The following is a 25657-nucleotide window of genomic DNA, read 5'->3' as shown; positions in this document are numbered from 1 at the left end:
TATAAATATATATATATACACACACTATATACACACACTATTTATATACACACTATATATATATATATATATTTATATATCTAATCCAGCCTAGTTTAATTCTATTTTATTCCATGAGAGCAACCCAAATAAAACAAGTAGATATGTAACCATAATCAGCTTGTACATGGGAGACGAGGAGCTCACAGCCATCGACGTCAACAATTCAGGATTTATGATCTCGTGACCTAAGCTGACATAAGTAGGATTTCACAGTCCGTTGGATGCTACAGGGTTTAACAAGTGAGATCAGTGTTTTCTAGCAGAGATATACTTTGTCTGCGGCTGAAATAGCAAGCCTATTCCCTAAACCAGGTCTCCTTAGTGATCGTAGTGGTAACCCACTCAGTTAGAGCAGGTTGGATAAGTGTAAGTTCAGAGGTTATAGGTCAGGGTTGTTAGAGGTTCTATCCAATTAGCATCCACCCCTGGCCCACCTGGCCTCCCCCCCAGCAACGCCATGACAACGCCGTGACAACGCCGTGACAACGCCGTGACAACGCCGTGACAACGCCATGAGTAGTGTTCCATTTGAACAGTATTTCTGTCCTCTTGTTTATAGAGATCTACAGGAGGAATGCTGACAGTCAAAAGGGGTGGGGATATATTTGTAATAGAGACACCAAGAGGGTTCTTGCCTCTTGCTCAGTAGAGTAGGGTTGAACAATTCCAGGTTGGACGATTCCATCACAGTTAAAATTCCCTGCTTATTGCCTGATTCCTCTAGTCGGGAATTCAGAAAAAATGTTTTTCTGGAAAGTTCAGGGATTATAATATATTAATAATTAAAGGCCAATAAGCATAGTACTCACCTATACTGGTGGGGAAGATATCCTCATTGTTGATCTGGACCTCGATCCAGTCCATCAACAGATTCATGTACTTGGGAGCCGGTAGAGCCGTTGGTTTCTTATACTTGTGATCGTCCTGCCATCGGTACTCATACCTAGGACCCCCGGACATAACCGGACAACTCTTCTCCGTGCAGAACTCGCACACCGTCCCGTAGATGAGGTTGATTCGGTTGAAGAAGTCCACCACGTGTACTGCCACCCAGTCGTTGAGATCTTCCCCGTGGGGCAAAGCAACCGCCGCCCTCAGGTCAACTCCGGAGCTGAGCGACGCCTGGGCCTTCTTATGCAGCTCGAAACGCTGCGTCCCCGGCTCAAACTTACGCTTGGGTCGGAAGGTCTTGTCCTTGTTGAAGACCTGCTTCAGGGCGATGGACATGTTGCCTAGGATGGGGGCTAGGGGGGGGGGGGGGGTGGGTGGGGTGGCGAGGACCGTGGCGAGAGGGGACAGGGACAGGGGGAGTAGAGAGGAGGGGAACAACGGAGGTTTGTCAGCAGACCGTGTTGCCCTGGGAAGAATCGACGGTACCAATAGTCACTTCTGGAGGAGCAGGTAGAGGAGGAGTAGACAAAAGAAGCGGGGGGTTCCTGTGAACAAAACACCAAAAAATACTAATGTTTAAAAGACATCTCTAAAGTTACGTGTGAACATTTCCTACGCACTTGCAAAAAGAATATTCTGATCTGCGAGTGCTTTTTACATCCAAAACACATTAAAAAAAACACACAAAAACAACCAAGCAAAGACAAATGTTTAAAAGACATACTGTCAGTAAATCTCCCACTAATCTAAACTCCTAATCCACTGAATGTGGGAATCAGACAAGAGAACAGAACAGGGAGTTTCCTTTACTAAGCTGATAATATCATGTTTAGACAGGTTAGTTGTGAAATGTGAAAGAGTAATACATTATATAGGGAATAGACAACCTTTTTGGGATGAATTCTGGGGTTTTTGTTGACTGATATCTGCACTCAGATCTTATCCCAACTCTAATCCAGCTGCTTGTCCTAACTGTAACCCAGCAGCTTGTCCTAACTCTAACCTAGCAGCTTGTCCTAACTGTAACCCAGCTGCTTGTCCTAACTCTAACCCAGCAGCTTGTCCTAACTCTAACCCAGCAGCTTGTCCTAACTCTAACCCAGCTGCTTGTCCTAACTGTAACCCAGCAGCTTGTCCTAACTCTAACCCAGCCGCTTGTTCTAACTCTAACCCAGCTGCTTGTCCTAACTGTAACCCAGCAGCTTGTCCTAACTGTAACCCAGCAGCTTGTCCTAACTCTAACCCAGCAGCTTGTCCTAACTGTAACCCAGCATCCTGTCCTAACTGTAACCCAGCAGCTTGTCCTAACTGTAACCCAGCAGCTTGTCCTAACTCTAACCCAGCAGCTTGTCCTAACTGTAACCCAGCAGCTTGTCCTAACTCTAACCCAGCAGCTTGTCCTAACTCTAACCCAGCAGCTTGTCCTAACTGTAACCCAGCATCCTGTCCTAACTGTAAGCCAGCAGCTTGTCCTAACTGTAACCCAGCAGCACGATGGATGACTGTGATGATGTCAGTGTAAAGAGAGGCTGTTCTAACCTGAGCCCTGTCAGCTCCTCAGAATTCAGGTTATGTCCCAAAGTGTCTCCTTTTCCTATTTAGTGCACAAAATGTAGGATCAAAAATAGTGAACTATATAGGGAATAGGGTACCATTTGGGATGCACCCAGTGTAAAGAAAGGCTGTTTAGAGAAAAACTATGACGACACACCAAATGATGACTACCAATCCCAGATCACTATGATGACACACCAAGTGACCACCACCAATCAGAGACCACAATGATGACACATCAAATGATGACCACCAATCAGAGACCACTATAAATGACATACCAAATGCATTTGATGGATCCTTTTTGTCTTCTTCTAATGCCTCTTAAGGGGAAAGTAATCCAAAAGTAACTGAAAGTAATCAGATTATGTTACTGTCACACTGATCTGTTTCACCTGTCCCAAGTGATTGTCTCCACCCCCCTCCAGGTGTCACCCATCTTCCCCATTATCACCTGTGCATTTATACCTATGTTCTCTGTTTGTCCAGTTTGTCTTGTTTGTCAAGTCAACCAGCGTTTTTGTTCTCAGCTCCTGCTTTTTCCAGTCTCTCCTTTTTCTCGCCCTCCTGGTTTTGACCCTTGCCTGTCCTGACTCTGAGCCCGCCTGCCTGACCACTCTGCCTGCCCTGACCCTGAGCCTGCCTGCCGACCTGTACCTTTGCCCCACCTCTGGATTGTTGACCTCTGCCAACTCTGACCCTGACTGCTGTCCGGTACCGTTGCCCCACCTCTGGTTTACTGACCCCTGCCTGCCTTGACCTGTCTATTGCCTGCCCGTTGGAATATTAAACCATTGTTAATTCAACGTGTCTGTATCTGGGTGTTACCTTGATTCCTGATAATGTGACCTGGCCATGACTGACCCAGCAGACCTGGGCCAGCTGCCCAACGCCATCTCCACTCAAGGAGCCACCATCAGTAGGCACGAGGAATTGCTTCATGGCCTTGTGGAGGGGGTCCAAATGTCGGCTGAACGACAAGACCGGGCGTTGGACAGTTTGCTGGAGCAATTCCACGGGTTGTCTGGGACGCCGCCTACCACGGTGGTAACCATTCAGCTCCTTAGCAACTTAGCTGCTAGCATAGCCGTCTCATCGGTCACTCCACCTTCTCGGGAGCCCCGCTTACCACCTTCGGAATGCTTTAATGGAGAGCCGAGCACCCGTCGGGCGTTCCTTGCTCAATGTACCCTTGTCTTCGAGCTTCAGCCCTCCTCCTTCCCCTCGAATCGCTCCAAGATAGCCTAACTTATCACACTTCCATCCTGAAGCTAATCCAGCTTCGGCAGGACTCCCGCAGAGTAGATGATTATGCTGTGGATTTATGCACGTTGGCAGCGGAGAGTGCTTGGAATCAAGAGGCACTGTTCAATATGTTCCTGCACGGCGTCTCGGAGGAGGTCAAGGACGAGCTTGCAGCCCGGGAGTTACTGACGGAGCTTGATTCCCTCATTGCTTTGAACATCCGTATCGATGGGCGATTATGGGAACGATGGAGCGAGAGGAAATTGGATTTCGCTCGCACGTCCAGGGATCCCACCTTGTCTCCGAGTCATCCCGGAAGCTCCCGATGATCTCGCTGCCGAGAGGGCTGCCGAAGACGGCCGAGTCACCGCTTCCTGAGCCTATGCCACTAGGTAGAGCTGGGCTGTCGCCAGCGGAATGGCAATACAGGATCGACATGAAGAGTTGTCTGTATTGCGGGACTCTTGGTCATTTTGTGTCCTGTTATCCTTTAAAAAGAAAATCAGGCTCACAGGTATGAGCAGGGACTCTGGTGGGCTATATGGAGAATGTTCCTGCTTCGCCTGCTCGCACCCCTTTTCATGTCATTCTGCGCCAGATGAGTCCAAATCTCTCTGGGTTCTCATTGAGTCTGGGGCCGATGAGAGATTTTTGGTGTCCGAGCTACTCTGGCGTCCGAGCTGAAAATCCCCACTCAGCCCCTCTCCATTCCCATGACGTTAGAGTGCTGGACGGGCGCTCTATAGGCCGAGTCACCCAAAACACCACTCTCATCAACCTACGTGTGTCAGAGAACCACATCGACGCTATCCAGTTCCTGCTCATCAAGTACCCTCAGATTCCCGTGGTATTGGAATCTCCTGGCTCCAGCCCATTCTGCCATGCCCAGTGCCTGAAGTCAGCACAACCTGCCCCCGGACGTCTTCCCTGGGGCTCGGAAAGTGCCCAGACCTCTCCGCAAATTCCCGTGGAGTACTAGGACCTCCGGGAGGTGTTCAGCACGGCCCGGGCCACTTCGCATCTGCCGCACCGACCTTATGACTGCAGGATTGACCTTCTCCCTAGCACGACTCCGCCCTGGGGATGACTGTACTCGCTGTCGGGACCAGAGACCAAGGAGCTAGAGACCTACATCGGGGACTCCCTTGCCAGAGGATTCATCCCGTCCCGGCGTTCCGGGACCTCAAACATCGCTTCACCACAGCTCCCATCTTGGTTCATCCGGACCCTTCCCGTCAGTTCATGGAAGCTGATGCTTCTGATATCGGAGTGGAGGCGGTCCTGTCCCAGCGTTCTGCCTTGGACCTCAAGCTACATCCCTGCGCCTTCTTATCCCACCGCCTTAATGCCACGGAAAATAACTACAATAAGGGGAATCGTAGCTTCTCGCGGTGAAGATGGCGTTGGAGGAATGGAGGCACTGGCTGGAGGGGGCGGAACACCCATTCATCGTGTGGACCGACCAAAATAACCTGGAGTTTCTCTGCACCGCCAAGCGCCTCAACTCCAGGCAAGCCAGATGGGAACTGCTGTTCACACGGTTCAACTTCTCCCTCTCGTACCGGCCGGGATCCAAGAATGTCAAGCCGGATGCACTGTCCCGCCGCTATAGTACCACAGGTACCACCCTGGAGCCCGAGACCATCCTTCCCACCTCGTGCCGTCACCTCGTGCCTGGTGACGGCACTCGCCTGCTAATAGGGAAACAGGTCCGGGAGGCGCAGCGGTCCCAGCCGAACCCTGGGGGGGCCCTGATAATTGGATGTTTGTGCCTGACGCTGTCCGCTCTGCGGTCCTGGATTGGGCCCATTCATCCAGGCTTGCCTGCCACCCGGGCTCCCGTCGGACCCTGGCCTTTGTGCGACAATGCTTTTGGTGGCCTACTATTGGTTCCGGATGTCGCCGCGTTTGTCTCCGCCTGCACGGTCTGTGCTCAGAATAAGTCTCCTCGGCAAGCTCCCGCTGGTCTTCAGCAACCACTGCCTGTCCCTCACCGACCCTGGTCCCACATAATCCTGGATTTCGTCACAGGTCCCCCTCGTCTGAGGGCAACACTGCCATCCTGACTGTGGTTGATCGATTTTCCAAGGCAGCTCACTTAATTCCATCCCCAGTCCAATGGCCAGTCGGAGCGAGCCAACCAGGATCTTGAGACTACTACTGGTCTCCGACAACCCCACCTCCTGGAACCAGCAGCTGGTGTGGGTCGATTACGCCCACAACACCCATCCCTGCTCTGCCACGTGCCTATCTCCGTTTGAGTGTTCCCTGGGGTATCAGACCCCGCTCTTCCCCGAGCAAGAGGAAGAGGTCGGTGTACCTTCTGCCCAGATGTTTGTTCGCCACTGTCATCGTACCTGGAGGAGAACCCGGTCGGCCCTCCTCAAGACCACCTCCAGGTGTCGATGACAGGCGGATCGCCATCGGACCCCGGCTCCCCATTATCATGTCGGGTAGAAGGTATGGCTATCCACCCGGGATCTGCCCCTCTGGGTGGAATCCCGCAAACTGTCCCCCCGGTTTATCGGCCCATTTCCCATCTCCAAGATTATCAGCCCCTCTGCTGTCCGTTTTCTGTTGCCCCAGACCCTTCATATACATCCCACCTTTCATGTGTCCAGAGTCAAACCAATGTCTCAGCTCTTTGTCACCGTCCCCTGACCCTGAGCCTGCCTGCCGTCCAGTACCGTTGCCCCACCTCTGGTTTACTGATCCCTGCCTGCCTTGACCTGTCTATTGCCTGCCCCTGTTGGAATATTAAACCATTGTCAACTCGATGTTCGACGTCATCCAAAAGTTACATTACTGATTTAACATTTTGGACAAGTAACTAGTAACAGATTACATGACTATGGAGCCAGTCTGTTCATTCCTTAATGACTGTGGAGTCAGAGTCTGTTCATTCCTTAATGACTGTGGCACCAATTTGTAAGTCGCTCTGGATAAGAGCGTCTGCTAAATGACTTAAATGTAAATGTAAATGAGTCAGAGTCTGTTCATTCCTTAATGACCGTGGAGTCAGAGTCTGTTCATTCCTTAATGACCGTGGAGTCAGAGTCTGTTCATTCCTTAATGACCGTGGAGTCAGAGTCTGTTCATTCCTTAATGACCGTGGAGTCAGAGTCTGTTCATTCCTTAATGACCGTGGAGTCAGAGTCTGTTCATTCCTTAATGACCGTGGAGTCAGAGTCTGTTCATTCCTTAATGACCGTGGAGTCAGAGTCTGTTCATGGGTTTATGACCATGGTAGAGATACTGTTATGCGTTTATGGTCTACACATGGTCTGCAGTTGTGACGCCGCTTGGACTTACTGCCAAATTCTTTAAAATGACATTGAAGGTGGCTTATGGTAGATAAATTAACATTCAATTATATGGCAACAGCTCTGGTGGACATTCCTGCAGTCAGCATGCCAACGCCCCCTCAGAACCTGAGATATCTGTGGCCTTGTGTTGTGTGACAAAAATGCACATTTTAGAGTAGCCTTTTATTGTCCCCCAGTACAAGGTGCACCTGTGTAATGATCATGCTCTTTAATCAACTTCTTGATATGCCACACCTGTCAGGTGGATGGATTATCTTGGCAAAGTATAAATGCTCACTAATTTGTGCACAACATTTCAGAGAAAAACTTTTTGTGTGTATGAAACATTTCTGGGATTTCAGCTCATGAAACATGGGACCAACACTTAACGTGTTGCGTTTATATTTTTGTTCAGTATAGAACCAGATAACGCCGTCATCAAACAGGCAGAATGTAACTCCCTCAGAGACAGAACGCACATTAGAGTCAAAGGCATATGGTAAATGTTTCATGTTCAATATTCAATATTTGAATGCTTAATTTTGAGTTAAATATTTGTGATCGTTTCTAAGTGTTCTCTGATCTGGATATTTCTCTTTCAATTACATGTTAAACCTGCTAGAGTCTACACACGTTAAACCTGCTAGAGTCTACACATGTTAAACCTGCCAGAGTCTACACACGTTAAACCTGCTAGAGTCTACACATGTTAAACCTGCTAGAGTCTACACACGTTAAACCTGCTAGAGTCTACACATGTTAAACCTGCCAGAGTCTACACACGTTAAACCTGCTAGAGTCTACACATGTTAAACCTGCTAGAGTCTACACATGTTAAACCTGCTAGAGTCTACACACGTTAAACCTGCTAGAGTCTACACATGTTAAACCTGCTAGAGTCTACACATGTTAAACCTGCTAGAGTCTACACATGTTAAACCTGCCAGAGTCTACACATGTTAAACCTGCCAGAGTCTACACATGTTAAACCTGCCAGAGTCTACACATGTTAAACCTGCTAGAGTCTACACATGTTAAACCTGCCAGAGTCTACACATGTTAAACATGCCAGAGTCTACACATGTTAAACCTGCCAGAGTCTACACACGTTAAACCTGCTAGAGTCTACACATGTTAAACCTGCCAGAGTCTACACACGTTAAACCTGCTAGAGTCTACACATGTTAAACCTGCCAGAGTCTACACACGTTAAACCTGCCAGAGTCTACACATGTTAAACCTGCCAGAGTCTACACATGTTAAACCTGCTAGAGTCTACACATGTTAAACCTGCTAGAGTCATATGGGAAATGGGAAAACATATAGAACTGGAAGTAATACTGTCTAAACCGTGTAGGTAATAGACCTATCTATGAACTTGATGCTCCATAAATACCAGAGACAGATGATGTTGTAGTAGTAAAACACTAATCACAGGGATATTACCTTTATATAGCGCTGAGTGAATGATGATTAAACCTCTCGGTCTCTCTGGATCTAGACCTGTCAGTGGTCCAACTGAAAAAGGCCAGGGCAGTGACCGTGGATTACTGTGAGGATTAATAACAATGAAATCTTCATTTGTAGCTCTTTAATTCACTGGCGTCATCATGCATTCCACTTGGGGACTGGCAGTATCAGCACTCAGTCAGCTTGCCGTCCTTCCACTGCCTCAGATCACAACAACAACGATAAGTCCTCAGCAAACAACAGACGGGGTTTAGAGCACACCCTAATGTTTTTCAATCCATCTGGTCTCTATTGAAAATATGGGAGGAATCCACACATTATTTTTTTATTAGCTTTTCCTCACAGATTTACAACAACCACAATAATATATTTGGCCTGTTTTGCTTTGTAGATAGCGAAGGTTACATCTGCAATGCAAGTGTGTTGAAAAAGGCCTGGCGTGTAAATAATTACATTGTATACAAAAGAACATTACCCTGCACTGATCGAGGTTCTTAAAAGGGTTCTGCCTCAGCTCTTAAGGGCTCCGCACAGTCTACGAAACAGATCCACAACACAGTCCTTAGCGCCGTGTGAATAGACGGTGAAATCACTGTGGAGAGCCCTTTAAGTTTTCTTGGAGAACTCTGGCCTGATAAAGAATCTTTGAGTTAAGTGTGGGGTTCTTGACGTGGCATCTACGGTTCTTCAGAATTCTAAAAGTTTGGACACACCTACTGATTCAAGGGTTTTTCTGTATTTATTTATTTTTTTTACTATTTTCTACATTGTATAATAATAGTGAAGATATCAAAACAAGCGCTATGATAAAACTGGCTCTTATAAGGACCCCCACAGGAAAGGAAGACCCAGAGTTACCTCTGATGCAGAGGATAAGTTAATTACAGTTACCAGCCTACAGAAATTGCAGCCCAAATAAATGCTTCATAGAGTTCAAGTAACAGACATCTCAACATCAACTGTTCAGAGGAGACTGTGTGAATCAGGCCTTCATGGTTGAACTGCTGCAAAGAAACCACGACTAAAGGACAACAATAATAAGAAGAGACTTGCTTGGGCCAAGAAACACGAGCAATGGACATTAGACCAGTGGAAATCTGTCCTTTGGTCTGATGAGTCCAAATTTGAGATTTTTGGTTCCAACTGCCATGTCTTTGTGAGACGCAGAGTAGGTGAACGGATTATCTCTGCATGTGTGGTTCCCACCGTGAAGCATGGAGGAGGAGGTGTGATGGTGTGGGGGTGCTTTGCTGGTGACACTGTCAGTGATTTATTTAGAATTCAAGGCACACAACCAGCATGGCTACCACAGCATTCTGCAGTGATACGCCATCCCATCTGGTTTGAGCTTAGTGGGACTATCGTTTGTTTTTCAACAGGACAATGACCCAACATTACAAGGCTGCGTTGAGATAATGACTTATCAATGACCCAAGCACAGCTCTACCGTTGTGTCGCTGAGTCGTCATCATACTTTAGCAAATGTACATTATACCAAGGGCGTTGGTAGACACGATATATGTAAGAGAATGTATGTCCCTCTTACTGCCATGAATGCCCCTGCTGATCCTACAGCTATTGTATGCAGCAAACGTGTGCTTATTGACCAGATTTCTGCTGTTAGCAATGAGGCGGTGTGCCTCAGTAGGAAGTGCACTGTGTTCAGCTCACCCTGCACTAACATAAATAACATGAGCATATCTACTGCTGCTAAGCTTCCCAGTAAAGTAATGAAAACAAGCAAGCATCCCAGAAAAATGCTCAAAATAGCCCACGTTAACATATGTAGCTTAAGAAACAAGGTTCATGAAATTAATAACTTGCTAGTAACAGATGACATTCATATTTGGACTATCACTGAAATTCACTTAGATAATACCTTTACAGGCAACATCTGCATTGAGCTAAAGGCTAGAGCTGCCGCTTTCAAGGAGCAGGACAGGGGCACTTTCAAGGAGTGGCAGATAGCCTAGAGGGTAGTGAGTTGGGCCAGTAACCGAAAGGTTGCTAGATCGAATCCCCGAGCTGACAAGGTAAACATCTGTTGTTCTGCCCTTGAACAAGGCAGCTAAACCCACTGTTCCTAGGCTGTCATTGTAAATAAGAATTTGATCTTAACTGACTTGCCTAGTAAAATAAATAAATAATCCAGATGCTACTCCCTCAGATGAACCATCAAACATGCAAAGTGTCAACACAGGATTAAGACTGAATCCTACTACACTGGCTCTAGTGCTCATTGGATGTGGTAGGGCTTGAAAACTATTACAGACTACAAAGGGAAACCCAGCTATGAGCTAAATGCCTTTTATGCTCGCTTCGAGGCAAGCAACACTGAAGCATGCATGAGAGCACCAGCTGTTCCGGACGACTGTGCGATAACGCTCTCGGTAGCTGATGTAAGCAAGACCTTTAAACAGGTCAACATTCACAAAGCCGCAGGGCCAGACGGATTACCAGGACGTATACTCGGACCAACTGGCAAGTTCCTTCGACTGACATTTTCAACCTCTCCCTGACCGAGTCTGTAATATGTACATATTTCAAGCAGACCACCATAGTCCCTGTGCCCAAGGAAGCGAAGGTAACCTGCCTAAATGATTACTGCCACGTAGCACTCACGTCGGTAGCCATGAAGTGCTTTGAAAGAATGGTCATGGCTCACATCAACAGCATCATCCTGGATACCCTAGACCCACTCCAATTCGCATACCACCCCAACAGATCCACAGATGACACAATCTCAATCACACTTCCCACTGCCTTTTCCCACCTGGACAAAAGAAGCACCTATGTGAGAATTCTGTTCATTAGCTACAGCTCAGCGTTCAACACCATAGTGCCCACAAAGCTCATCACTAAGCTACGGACCCTGGCACTAAACACCTTCCTCTGCAACTGGATCCTGGACTTCCTGACGGGCCACCCCCAGGTGGTAAGGGTAGGCAACAACACGTCTGCCATGCTGATCCTCAACACTGGGGCCCCTCAGGGGTGTGTGCTTAGTCCCCTCCTGTACACCCTGTTCACCCACGACAGCGTGGCCAAACACAACACCAACACCATCTGATCGTGGACTACAGGAAAAGGCGGGCCGAACAGGCCCCCATTAACATCGACGGGGCTGTAGTGGAGCGGGTTGAGAGATTCAAGTCCCTTGGTGTTCACATCACCAACGAACTATCATGGTCCAAACACACCAAGACAGTCGTGAAGAGGGCACGACAACGTATTTTCCCCCTCAGGAGACTGAAAAGATTTGGCATGGGTCCCTAGATCCTAAAAAAGTTCTACAGCTGCACCATCGAGTGCATCCTGACCGGTTGCATCACCGCCTGGTATGGCAACTGCTCAGAATCTGACCGTAAGGCGCTACAGAGGGTAGTATGAATGGCCCAGTACATCACTGGGGCCAAGCTTCCTGCCATCCAGGACCTCTATACTAGGCGGTGTCAGAGGAAAGCCCCAAAAAATGTCAAAAATTCCAGTCACCCAAGTCATAGACTGTTTTCTCTGCTACTGCACGGCAAGCGGAACTGGTGCAGCGAGTCTAGGACTAAATGGCTCCTTAACAGCTTCTACCCCCAAGCCATAAGACTGCAGAACAATTAGTAAAATGGCCACCGGACTATTTACATTGACCCCCCCCCTCCATTTGTTTTTACACTGCTGCTACTCGCTGTTTATTATCTATGCATATATTACCTCGACTAACCTGTATGCCCACGCATTGTCGCGGTACCGGTACCCCCTGTATATAGCCTCGTTATTGTTTACTTTTGTTTATTTGATGAACATTTTCTTAACTCTTTCTTGAACTGCATTGCTGGTTAATGACTTGTAAGTAAGCATTTCACTGTAAGGTTTGAAGTTTTTTCAATACCTATTGTATTCGCGCATGTCACAAATAAAGTTTGATTTTATTTGAGTGGTAGCAATACAAGGTTATAATATTTACAGAAAAGACAGAAATGCCAGTGGTGGAGGTGTTGCTGTTTATATTCAGAACCACATTCCTGTAAAGATTAGAGATAATCTCATGTTAAATACTGTTGAAGTAACAGGTTCATCTGCCTCACCTAAAGCCCATTCTGGTGGGAAGCTGCTATAGACCACCAAGTGCTAACAGTCAGTATCTGGATAATATGTGTGAAATGCTTGATAATGTATGTATAATATCAACAGAGAGGTATATTTTCTGGGTGATTTAAATATTGACTGGCTTTCATCAGGCTGTCCATTCAAGAAAAAGCTTCAAACTGTAACTAGTGCCTGCAACCTGGTTCAGGTTATCAGTCAACCTACCAGGGTAGTTACAAACAGCACAGGAATTAAATCATCAACATGTATTGATCACATCTTTACTAATGCTGCAGAAATCTGCTTTAAAGCAGTATCCAGATCCATTAGATGTAGTGATCACAATATAGTAGCCATATCTAGGAAAACCAACGTTCCAAAGGCTGGGCCTCATATAGTGTATAAGAGGTCATACAATACGTTTTGTAGTGATTCATATGTTGTTTATGTAAATAATATTTGCTGGTCTGTGGTGAATAATGAGGAGCAACCAGACGCTGCACTTGACACATTTATGAAATTACTTATTCCAGTTACTAATAAGCATGCAGCTATTAAGAAAATGACTGTAAAAAGTGTTAAGTCCCCGTGGATTGATGAGGAATTAAACATTGGTTGAGAGGGATGAGGCAAAAGGAATGGCAAATAAGTCTGGCTGCACAACCGATGGGAAACGTACTGCAAATTGAGAAATCATGTGACTAAACTGATAAAAAGAAGAAGAAACTACACTATGAAACAAAGATAAATGACATAAAGAACGACAGTAAAACGCTTTGAAGCACCTGGGGGAAAAAAAGCTCCTTCTTTCATTGAATCAGATGTCTCATTCATCACAAAACCCACTGATAATGCCAACTACTTTAATGATTTTTTTCATTGACCAGATTAGCAAATTTAGGCATGACATGCCAGCAACAAACACTGACACTACAAATCAGTGGTGAACCTTTATAGGCCTTCAGTGTGTGATCTGCTCGTGATGCTGAAAGGACAGCATCCGTAATACCAGCCCACTCATGTAGGAGAGAGAACTGTATGTAAAAACACAAAGGGCCAGTGGTGTAGTGGAGGGTATTACGCAGGTTAATTCCGTATACCCACTTTTTGTTTTTTCAGTGGGCATTGCTAATACTCACTTCTTAATCCCTACTGATGCGTATCAAAGTAGTGGTAGTGGAGGTATACGACTAATCAACGATGTAGTACAATAGAGAAATCATCGCAAAGCACATGAAATATATTTCACATGCGCGCTGCACACACAGCCTAGTTTCAGTGGAATATCAGCTGCAGCTCTCAACTGGTTTTGTGTTGGTTAGTAGGCTACTTGTGATGCTCAATTGTCATCATGTGAGTTTGCATCAGGGGCGTAGACATGTATGGGCCTGGGTGGACAGAGGCCCACCCAATGGGGAGCCAGACCCTGACAGGCCCACCCACTGGGGAGCCAGACCCTGACAGGCCCACCCAATGGGGAGCCAGACCGTGACAGGCCCACCCAATGGGGAGCCAGACCGTGACAGGCCCACCCAATGGGGAGCCAGACCCTGACAGGCCCACCCAATGGGGAGCCAGGCCCTGACAGGCCCACCCAATGGGGAGACAGGCCCTGACAGGCCCACCCAATGGGGAGCCAGACCCTGACAGGCCCACCCAATGGGGAGCCAGACCCTGACAGGCCCACCCAATGGGGAGCCAGACCCTGACAGGTCCACCCAATCAGATTGATGTGTTTAAGCATTGTTGTGGATTTAGACCATCACATTTATTTCTTTTTTCTATAAAAAAAGAGAGTGAAAATCTGACAAATGTACAGGATAAAACCACAGGGGGCCTATCCTTCGCTGGGCGGGCCGTTCGGGAACTTTTTGACAAAATTAGTGTCTACCCACTTCTCTAGGCACCACTACACCACTGGATAGGGCCGATGGAGAGACATCAGTCACACACAGCACGACGTTAACATCTATGGGCTGGCGGGACACAGCCAGTGAAATATCAGGGCGGAAAATTCAAAAACAACAAAATGTCATAATTCAACTTTCTCAAACATACGACTATTTTACACCATTTTAAAGATACACGTCTCCTTGATGTAACCACATTGTCCGATTTCAAAAAGGCTTTACAGCGAAAGCAAAACATTAGATTATGTTAGGAGAGTACATAGACAAAAATAATCACACAGCCATTTTCCAAGCAAGGACATGTGTCAATAAAACCCAAAACACAGCGAAATGAAGCACTAACCTTTGACGATCTTCATCAGATGACACTCCTAGGACATTATGTTACACAATATATGTATGTTTTGTTCGATAAAGTTCATATTTATATCCAAAAACAGCATTTTACATTGGCGCGTGATGTTCAGAAAATATTTTGCCTCCAATACTGTCGGTGAATCAGCACAATTTACAAAAATACTCATCATAAACGTTGATAAAATATTAAACTGTTATTCAAAGAATTATAGATGAACATCTCCTTTATGCAACCGCTGTGACAGATTTCAAAAAAGCTTCACGGGGAAAGCACACTTTGTCATAGGAAGCGCGCCAAACATTTCACGACAAAAAGTTATATTTACGTTCGTTGAAACATGTCAAACGTTGTAAAACATCAATCTTTAGGGCCTTTTTAACGTAAAACTTCAGTAATATTCCAACCGGACAATTCCAATGTCTTGAAAAACGTTTTGGAACACAGCTACCTCCTCACGTAAACGCGCGTAATTGTGGCCTGTCATTCTCTCGGTCATCAGACTCCAGGAGGTCTTGTTCGCTCTCTGTTGACTGCAAAAGCCTGAAACACATTCTAAAGACTGTTGACATCTAGTGGAAGCCTTAGGACGTGCAAATTGAACCCTAAGTCTCTGTATACTGAATAGGCCCAGTCTTGAAAAACTACAATCCACTTCCTGGTTGGATTTTTTCTCAGGTTTTTGCCTGCCATATGAGTTCTGTTATACTCACAGACACCATTCAAACAGTTTTAGAAACTTCAGAGTGTTTTCTATCCAAATCTACTAATAATATGCATATTCTAGTTTCTGAGCCAGAGTAGTAACCTGTTTAAATTGGGTATGTTCTTTTCACTCTGGGAGGGGGACACCATGGAGTTATTAACCATGATGGAGAGGTCTTTGAGTGGGCAGGCCTTCCCAGGGAGAAAGAGCAGCTCCATCTTGTCGAGGTTGAGCTTGAGGTGGTGGGCCAACATCCAAGCTGAGATATCTGCCAGGCATGCAGAGATGCTTGTCGCCACCTGGGTGTCAGAAAGGGGGAAGGAGAAAAGTAGTTGAGTGTCATTCGCATAGCAACGATAGGAGAGACCTTTAGAGGATATGCCGGAGCCAAGTGACTTGGTGTATAGAGAGAAGAGGAGAGGGCCTAGAACCGAGCCCTGGGGGACACCAGTCATGAGAGTGAGTGGTGCAGACACAGGTCCTCTCCACATCACCTGGTAGGAGCGGCCTGCCAGGTAAGATGCAATCCAAGAGTGTGCAGAGCCTGAGATGCCCAACCCTGAGAGGGTGGAAAGGAGGATTTGATGGTTCACAGTGTCAAAGGCAGCGGATAGATCTAGAAGGATGAGAACAGAGGAGAGAGAGTCAGCTTTGGCAGTGTGGAGAGCCTCCGTGAGACAGAGAAGTGCAGTCTCGGTTGAGTGACCCATCTTGAAGACTGACTGGTTAGGGTCAAGAAGATCATTCTGAGAGAGATAATGGAGAGTTGGTGAGAGACAGAACGCTCAAGTGTTTTGATAGAAAAGAAGGGATACCGGTTTGTAGTTTTTGACGTCAGAGGAGTCGAGTGTTGGTTTCTTGAGGAGGGGAGCGACTCGGGCCATTTTTAAGTCAGAGGGGACGCAGCAAGTAGTCAGGGATAAGTTGATGAGGGAAGTGAAGAAGATCTCCAGAGATGGTCTGGAGAAGGGAGGAGGGCAATGGCTATAAAGAGAAGCCAAAAGGTTTTTGAAGTGAAGCTATAAACATTCCAGGACAATGCCTCCTGGGGCCCCCTACACTATTTGGCTGTCCCCATTGGAGAAAACTTTTTGGTTGCAGGTAAAACCTTTTTTGGTTCCAGGTAGAACCATTTTGGGTTCCATGTAGAGCCCTCTGTGGAAAGGGTTCTACATGGAACCCAAGATGGTTATACTCGGAACCAAAAGGGTTCTATCTGGAACCAACAAGGATTTTTCAAAGGGTTCTTTCCTATGGGCGTGCTTCTACACCTGCATTACTTGCTGTTTGGGGGTTTTAGGCTGGGTTTCTGTTACAGCACTTTGAGATATCAGCCGATGTAAGAAGGGCTATATAAATACATTTGATTTGATTTGATATGGGGACAGCAAAAAGATCCCTTTTTGGTTGTAGATAGCACCTTTTAGCAGTGGTCTGCTGGTCGGGAGGGACAGCTCTGCGTTTGAATGAGACGGGTCTGTTTGAGGTAATCAAGATGGGACAAAGAGTAACATAAAGCCACGTCATCCTCCTCACTGGAATGTGCTTTCAACATCCACCGACCAGTGTTGGATGACTGACTTTGAGATAAGCAAGTACCCTCATTCACTCTTAGCCACAATGTATCACACCCTCACTCACCAGTCAACAACATATATCCAACCCTCACTCAACATCAGGCACGTCAACAACATATATCCAACCCTCACTCAACATCAGGGACGTCAACAACATATATCCAACCTTCACTCAACATCAGGCACGTCAACAACATATATCCAACCTTCTCTCAACATCAGGCACGTCAACAACATATATCCAACCTTCTCTCAACATCAGGCACGTCAACAACATATATCCAACCTTCTCTCAACATCAGGCACGTCAACAACATATATCCAACCTTCTCTCAACATCAGGCACGTCAACAACATATATCCAACCTTCTCTCAACATCAGGCACGTCAACAACATATATCCAACCTTCTCTCAACATCAGGCACGTCAACAACATATATCCAACCTTCTCTCAACATCAGGCACGTCAACAACATATATCCAACAACGTTTTTCAAAGGAAAGTAAGCTGAAGAGGTTACTCTTTTGCAGGTGCACAAAAAATGACTATGGGTTAAATGATATGTTCTCTCCCTCTCTGTGCTGTGGGTTGAGATGGGTTGAGTGATGGTTGCTGCGGTGCCCAAGGTTAGCCACAGAGGGGGCTAACAGTTCCCCCTCTACTACAGTATATGCCATGGACCAGAATAATGTCCAGCTGTGACAGAAGACAGTGTCACATTCGTCGTAAAGATGCGACCAAGGCGCAGCGGGAATGTGAATACTCATCTTCTTTATTGTGAAGAAAACCAAAATAAACACTTCAACAAAAACAACGACGAGAAAACAGTCCTGTGAGACATACAGCTACACACGGAACACCTACCCACAAAAACCAATGAAAAAACACCCCTACTAAATAGGACCTTCAATTAGAGGCAACGAGAAACAACTGCCTCCAATTGAAGGTCAAACCAATAAACTAAGCATAGAAATAGATAAACTAGACACAGACATAGAAATAGACTAACATAGAACATTGCCCAACAAACCCCGAAACACATTAAACAAACACCCTCTTGCCACGTCCTGACCAAACTACAATAACAAATAACCTCTTTAACTGGTCAGGACGTGACAGAGAGTGTGTCTTTAATGCTTTACAGTGCTGAAAGCTTTTCTCTACATATCCAGATGTCACTCTTAAAAGCTGGATGTAGGACTATTAAATCTTTCTGTCGCAGTAAAGCATTAAAACCTACTCTGTCTCTGTCATACATATCTTTTATATGAGCGGATGCAGAGAGCAGTGTTAAAACTCTGAGTCAAAACTCATCGAGCCACGTGCTTCCTCAGAACAACTGACATGTAAAATGCATCAAGCTCTGCCTCAGTCCCCGTGGATGACTTCTAGTGCATGTAGCTAGTTGGAAAAGGGGAATACAGAGTCAAAGTGTGTTGCAAAGTAGGTTAACCGCTCTACTGTGTCCTTGTCATTAATTACTTATAGCAATGTTATAGCACCCATTATGACTCCTAGCAATGTTATAGCACCTATTATGACTCCTAGCAATGTTATAGCACCTATTATGACTCCTAGCAATGTTATAGCACCCATTATGACTCATAGCAATGTTATAGCACCCATTATGACTCCTAGCAATGTTATAGCACCTATTATGACTCCTAGCAATGTTATAGCACCAATTATGACTAGAGGTCGACCGATTATGATTTTCAACGCCAATGCCGATTCCGATTATTGGAGGACCAAAAGGGCCGGTGCCGATTAATCGGCCGATTAAAAGATATATATTTGTAATAATGACAATTACAACAATACTGAATGAACACTTTTCTTTTACCTTAATATAATACATCAATAAAATCAATTTAGCCTCAACTAAATAATGAAACATGTTCAATTTGGTTTAAATAATGCAAAAACAAAGTGTTGGAGAAGAAAGTAAAAGTGCAATATGTGCCATGTAAAAAAGCTAACGTTTAAGTTCCTTGCTCAGAACATGAGAACATATGAAAGCTGGTGGTTCCTTTAAACATGAGTCTTCAATATTCCCAGATAAGAAGTTTTAGGTTGTAGTTATTATAGGAATTATAGGACTATTTCTCTCTATACCATTTGTATTTCATATACCTTTGACTATTGGATGTTCTTATAGGGACTTTAGTATTGCCAGTGTAACAGTATAGCTTCCGTCCCTCTCCTCGCCCCTACCTGGACTCGAACCAGGAACACATCGACAACAGCCACCCTCGAAGCAGCGTTACCCATCACTCCACAAAAGCCACGGCCCTTGCAGAGCAAGGGGAACAACTACTCCAAGTCTCAGAGCGAGTGACGTCACCGATTGAAACGCTATTAGCACGTCACCACCGCTAACTAGCTAGCCATTTCACATTGGTTACCTTACCAATTCCGGGTTGCAGACTGAGTATTTTAATTGAAGTTAACATTGAGAACATAATTCTCCTAATCTCGGGAGTTGATAGGCTTGAAGTCGTAAACAGCTCAATGCTTGAAGCACAGCGAAGGGCTGCTGGCAAACGCACGAAAGTGCTGTTTTAATAAATGCTTACGAGCCTGCTGCTGCCAACCATCGCTCAGTCAGACTGCTCTATCAAATATCAAATCATAGACTTAATTATAACATAATAACACACAGAAATATGAGCCTTTGGTCATTGATTTGGTCGAATCCAGAAACTATCATTTCGAAAACAAAACGTTTATTCTTTCAGTGTAATACGGAACCGTTCCGTATTTTATCTAACGGGTGGCATCCCTAAGTCTAAATATTGCTGTTACATTGTACAACCTTCAATGTTATGTCATAATTATGTACAATTCTGGCAAATATAATTACGGTCTTTGTTAGGAATAAATGGACTTCACATAGTTCGCAACGAGCCAGGCGGCCCAAACTGCTGCATATACCCTGACTGCTTGCACGGGACGCAAGAGAAGTGACACAATTTCCCTAGTTATAAGAAATTCATGTTAGCAGGCAATAGTAACTAAATATGCAGGTTTAAAAATATATACTTGTGTATTGATTTTAAAGAAAGGCATTGATGTTTATGGTTAGGTTTGGTGCAACGACATTGATAAATCATCACCCGTTTGTCGAAGTAGGCTGTGATTCGATGAGAAATTAACAGGCACCGCATCGATTAGATGCAACGCAGGACACGCTAGATAACTAGTAATTTCATCAACCATGTGTAGTTAACTATTGATTATGTTAAGATTGATTGTTTTTTATAAGATAAGTTTAATGCTAGCTAGCAACTTACCTTGGCTTCTTGCTACCCTCGCGTAACAGGCCTGCCATGCAGGCTCCTCGTGGAGTGCAATATAAGGCAGGTGGTTAGAGCGTTGGACTAGTAACGGGAAGGTTGCAAAAACAAATCCCCGAGCTGACAAGGTAAAAATCTGTCATTCTGCCCCTGAACAAGGCAGTTAACCCACCGTTCCTAGGCCGTCATTGAAAATAAGAATGTGTTCTCTAACCACTAGGCTACCTGCCGCCCCTCCACTCTAACCACTAGGCTACCTGCCGCCCCTCCACTCTAACCACTAGGCTACCTGCCGCCCCTCCACTCTAACCACTAGGCTACCTGCCGCCCCTCCACTCTAACCACTAGGCTACCTGCCGCCCCTCCACTCTAACCACTAGGCTACCTGCCACCCCTCCACTCTAACCACTAGGCTACCTGCCGCCCCTCCACTGTAACCACTAGGCTACCTGCCCGGCCCTCCACTCTAACCACTAGGCTACCTTCCTGCCCCTCCACTCTAACCACTAGGCTACCTTCAGCCCCTCCACTCTAACCACTAGGCTACCTGCCCGCCCCGCCACTCTAACCACTAGGCTACCTGCCGCCCCTCCACTCTAACCACTAGGCTACCTGCCGCCCCTCCACTCTAACCACTAGGCTACCTGCCGCCCCTCCACTCTAACCACTAGGCTACCTGCCGCCCCTCCACTCTAACCACTAGGCTACCTGCCGCCCCTCCACTCTAACCACTAGGCTACCTGCCGCCCCGCCACTCTAACCACTAGGCTACCTGCCGCCCCTCCACTCTAACCACTAGGCTACCTGCCGCCCCTCCACTCTAACCACTAGGCTACCTTCCGGCCCCTCCACTCTAACCACTAGGCTACCTGCCGCCCCTCCACTCTAACCACTAGGCTACCTGCCGCCCCTCCACTCTAACCACTAGGCTACCTGCCGCCCCTCCACTCTAACCACTAGGCTACCTGCCGCCCCTCCACTCTAACCACTAGGCTACCTGCCGCCCCTCCACTCTAACCACTAGGCTACCTGCCGCCCCGCCACTCTAACCACTAGGCTACCTGCCGCCCCTCCACTCTAACCACTAGGCTACCTGCCGCCCCGCCACTCTAACCACTAGGCTACCTGCCGCCCCTCCACTCTAACCACTAGGCTACCTGCCGCCCCTCCACTCTAATCACTAGGCTACCTGCCGCCCCTCCACTCTAACCACTAGGCTACCTGCCGCCCCTCCACTCTAATCACTAGGCTACCTGCCGCCCCTCCACTCTAATCACTAGGCTACCTGCCGCCCCTCCACTCTAACCACTAGGCTACCTGCCGCCCCTCCACTCTAATCACTAGGCTACCTGCCGCCCCTCCACTCTAACCACTAGGCTACCTGCCGCCCCTCCACTCTAATCACTAGGCTACCTGCCGCCCCTCCACTCTAACCACTAGGCTACCTGCCCGGCCCTCCACTCTAACCACTAGGCTACCTTCCCGCCCCTCCACTCTAACCACTAGGCTACCTGCCGCCCCTCCACTCTAACCACTAGGCTACCTTCCTGCCCCTCCACTCTAACCACTAGGCTACCTGCCGCCCCTCCACTCTAATCACTAGGCTACCTGCCGCCCCTCCACTCTAACCACTAGGCTACCTGCCGCCCCTCCACTCTAACCACTAGGCTACCTGCCGCCCCTCCACTCTAACCACTAGGCTACCTTCCTGCCCCTCCACTCTAACCACTAGACTACCTGCCGCCCCTCCACTCTAACCACTAGGCTACCTGCCGCCCCTCCACTCTAACCACTAGGCTACCTTCCTGCCCCTCCACTCTAACCACTAGACTACCTGCCGCCCCTCCACTCTAACCACTAGGCTACCTGCCGCCCCTCCACTCTAACCACTAGGCTACCTGCCGCCCCTCCACTCTAACCACTAGGCTACCTGCCGCCCCTCCACTCTAACCACTAGGCTACCTTCCTGCCCCTCCACTCTAACCACTAGACTACCTGCCGCCCCTCCACTCTAACCAACTAGGCTACCTGCCGCCCCTCCACTCTAACCACTAGGCTACCTTCCCGCCCCTCCACTCTAACCACTAGGCTACCTGCCGCCCCTCCACTCTAACCACTAGGCTACCTTCCTGCCCCTCCACTCTAACCACTAGGCTACCTGCCGCCCCTCCACTCTAACCACGCGTTCCTCTCCCCTGCGGCCTACAACACACAACTTATTCAAACAAATCCTTGTTGAAGTGGAATACAACGTAGGTCTAGTCGTTGTAGTGACCAGGTTTTTTGTCTCACTTTGGCATTTATACACCTTTGCACTTTATATCAGTAGTTAGTTACTCTCTGAACTGCAGGTACTTTCAGAGACGGGTGTTTCCTTAGCGGGAGGAGAGTCTAGGTGTTTTCCATGTCTGATCTGCTATGAGGAAATACATGGCGTCACAGAAGTGAATTTTCACTCCTGTAAAGTTTAATATGTGGCTAAGATGAAAAAACACACGTATCCAGTGTACCAATGCAACACATGAAAAGGCAGGAAAAGTCAGAGAAAGAGAGAGAGAGAGAGAGAATAGCCTACGACTTTAAAATGATTTTTTTTGCCAGACACTGACGCCTGTCTTCCTGCCCCATAGGGCATCAGTTACGGAGGAGAATGACGAGTCCTTTCACTCACGCTGCACTGTATCCACCAGGAGCACGTTCGGACAGGAGTAGCCCGCTGAAACAGCTCAGGTGATCACTGAGGAGGAGTGTGCTCCAGTACCAATGTCCACACATGGACAGTTTGATGGTTTTTTCCTTTCAGATTGAAGGAGAACGTGTTATAATGAAAGTCATGGTAGGAACACAGGAGTTATTACATAACAGGACTTTGAGACGTAAACCGACAACGACAGCAGGCTGAGAACAACATGAGTTAGTCAGCAGTTATTACACACGTCAGAGGGGGGGGGGGGGGGACAGAGAGAGGTACAACAGTACACTGATATATCCAGCCTTAAGAGTAGTAAACTCTACCAATGGGGGGGGGGATAAACATGGATATCCACTCCATCCCTAACTAACCAAACAAAGCTACTTCTCCTTCTTATGCATGAGGGAAGAAAACAAAGGGACACAATGACTAATTCTTAATTCAAACTAAAATTGGTAGATTATAAATGGGTATACTGTATAAATGGGTCAATGAGAGCACTGCACATGTAGCCTGGTTTATACTGGGCATGTAGCCTGGTTTATACTGCACATGTAGCCTGGTTTATACTGCACATGTAGCCTGGTTTATACTGCACATGTAGCCTGGTTTATACTGCACATGTAGCCTGGTTTATACTGCGCATGTAGCCTGGTTTATACTGTGCATGTAGCCTGGTTTATACTGCACATGTAGCCTGGTTTATACTGTGCATGTAGCCTGGTTTATACTGTGCATGTAGCCTGGTTTATACTGTGCATGTAGCCTGGTTTATACTGCACATGTAGCCTGGTTTATACTGCACATGTAGCCTGGTTTATACTGCACATGTAGCCTGGTTTATACTGCACATGTAGCCTGGTTTATACTGCGCATGTAGCCTGGTTTATACTGTGCATGTAGCCTGGTTTATACTGCACATGTAGCCTGGTTTATACTGCGCATGTAGCCTGGTTTATACTGCACATGTAGCCTGGTTTATACTGCACATGTAGCCTGGTTTATACTGCGCATGTAGCCTGGTTTATACTGCGCATGTAGCCTGGTTTATACTGCACATGTAGCCTGGTTTATACTGTGCATGTAGCCTGGTTTATACTGCACATGTAGCCTGGTTTATACTGCGCATGTAGCCTGGTTTATACTGTGCATGTAGCCTGGTTTATACTGTGCATGTAGCCTGGTTTATACTGCACATGTAGCCTGGTTTATACTGTGCATGTAGCCTGGTTTATACTGTGCATGTGGGAAGGCAGGCTGTGTGAATCATTCAATCCCCCTGTATCCTTAGTCAGGAGGGGTAATGTATTGTTTTCATCCAGCTGTCATTATACTCAATGTACTCAATAGTCTGAATTATTGGTCCTCTGTAGTAAAATGACCAGTAGGCTACTTTCTTCTTTACCATTATTATACATCACGCCCCCCCAAAAAATAAAAAAATAACCTGCATACACTGAAACATTTTACTTTATTTCAGAGTAGGTTGAATATTAATTTGTAAAAAAAGGTAGTGTGTATTCATTTCAACAGAACAGAGTCAGCACAGGCTTGAATAAGAGGCTAATAGAAAAGTAGGGTAATATTAGTATCAGATTTCGGCGCTGTTCTTTCGAGATTGGATACCCCAGAAAATGAGAAGGGAAATGGAATGAATGCAGTTGTACTCTGGTCATCCAAGTTTAACGTTACTTTGTCGCGTTGCTTGTTTCAACGAAAGTTTCTTCCCCTTTGATGTTACAATGTTTTAACTTTCAATTGCCGTTTACGATTTGAGTGAGTTAAATGTTTTCCAATTTTTTTTCAGTTTCATTACGCATTACCTCGATTACAGAAAAGCAAACTCGCAAATGTATGAATAAATCGAGGCAATGCGTAATGAAACTGGAAAGAAATGGATCACATTTAACTCACTCAAATCGTAAACGGCTATTGAAAGTTAAAACATTGTAACATCAAAGGGGAAGAAACTTTCGTTGAAACAAGCAACGCGACAAAGTAACGTTAAACTTGGATGACCAGAGTACAACTGCATTCATTCAATACCCTTTAAAGTGCTATTTAAAAACATAAAATATGCTTCATATATTTCTGAGCGTATCGTCCTTACCTGAACATTAGGTAAATCCAACCATATGCTCTCCGGACGTCGTTCGACTACAGTTCCCACACACAAATGTCTGTATCCCGCTCGACCTCCCACCGCCAGGGAGGAAAACCCGGTGAAATAACACCAACCTATAGCAACAGCCAGGGAGGAAAACCCAGTGAAATAACACCAAACTATAGCACCGCCAGGGAGGAAAACCCGGTGAAATAACACCAACCTATAGCAACAGCCAGGGAGGAAAACCCGGTGAAATAACACCAACCTATAGCAACAGCCAGGGAGGAAAACCCAGTGAAATAACACCAAACTATAGCACCGCCAGGGAGGAAAACCCGGTGAAATAACACCAACCTATAGCACAGCCAGGGAGGAAAACCCGTTGAAATAACACCAACCTATAGCACCGCCACGGAGGAAAACCT

At 46.5% G+C, this 25657-nt stretch overlaps 1 protein-coding gene across 3 annotated transcripts in view; it reads right to left on the bottom strand.

Annotated features, from left to right (window-relative positions):
• LOC115160171 (MOB kinase activator 3B) overlaps positions 1 to 25418 on the bottom strand; it is a 50398-nt gene extending 24980 nt beyond the window's left edge. Inside the window, exons 1-2 of one of the 3 annotated variants that reach the window (XM_029710550.1) lie at positions 25236 to 25418; positions 852 to 1478 (exon numbers count right to left, since the gene is read on the bottom strand). In XM_029710550.1, the coding sequence (XP_029566410.1) occupies positions 852 to 1269 (418 nt within the window). In that variant the 5' untranslated portion in view covers positions 1270 to 1478; positions 25236 to 25418. Of the gene's footprint in view, positions 1 to 851; positions 1479 to 8483; positions 8571 to 20430; positions 20451 to 25235 lie in introns of those variants that run through there. The other 2 variants (XM_029710552.1, XM_029710551.1) reach the window with 2 other exon arrangements.
• Between the last annotated feature and the right edge of the window lie 239 nt (positions 25419 to 25657).

Source organism: Salmo trutta, chromosome 23 (assembly GCF_901001165.1).
Source record: "Salmo trutta chromosome 23, fSalTru1.1, whole genome shotgun sequence".
Lineage (NCBI taxonomy): Eukaryota > Metazoa > Chordata > Actinopteri > Salmoniformes > Salmonidae > Salmo > Salmo trutta.
Note: the sequence above shows the minus strand (reverse complement) of the source record. Positions and strands in the feature narration are given on the sequence as shown.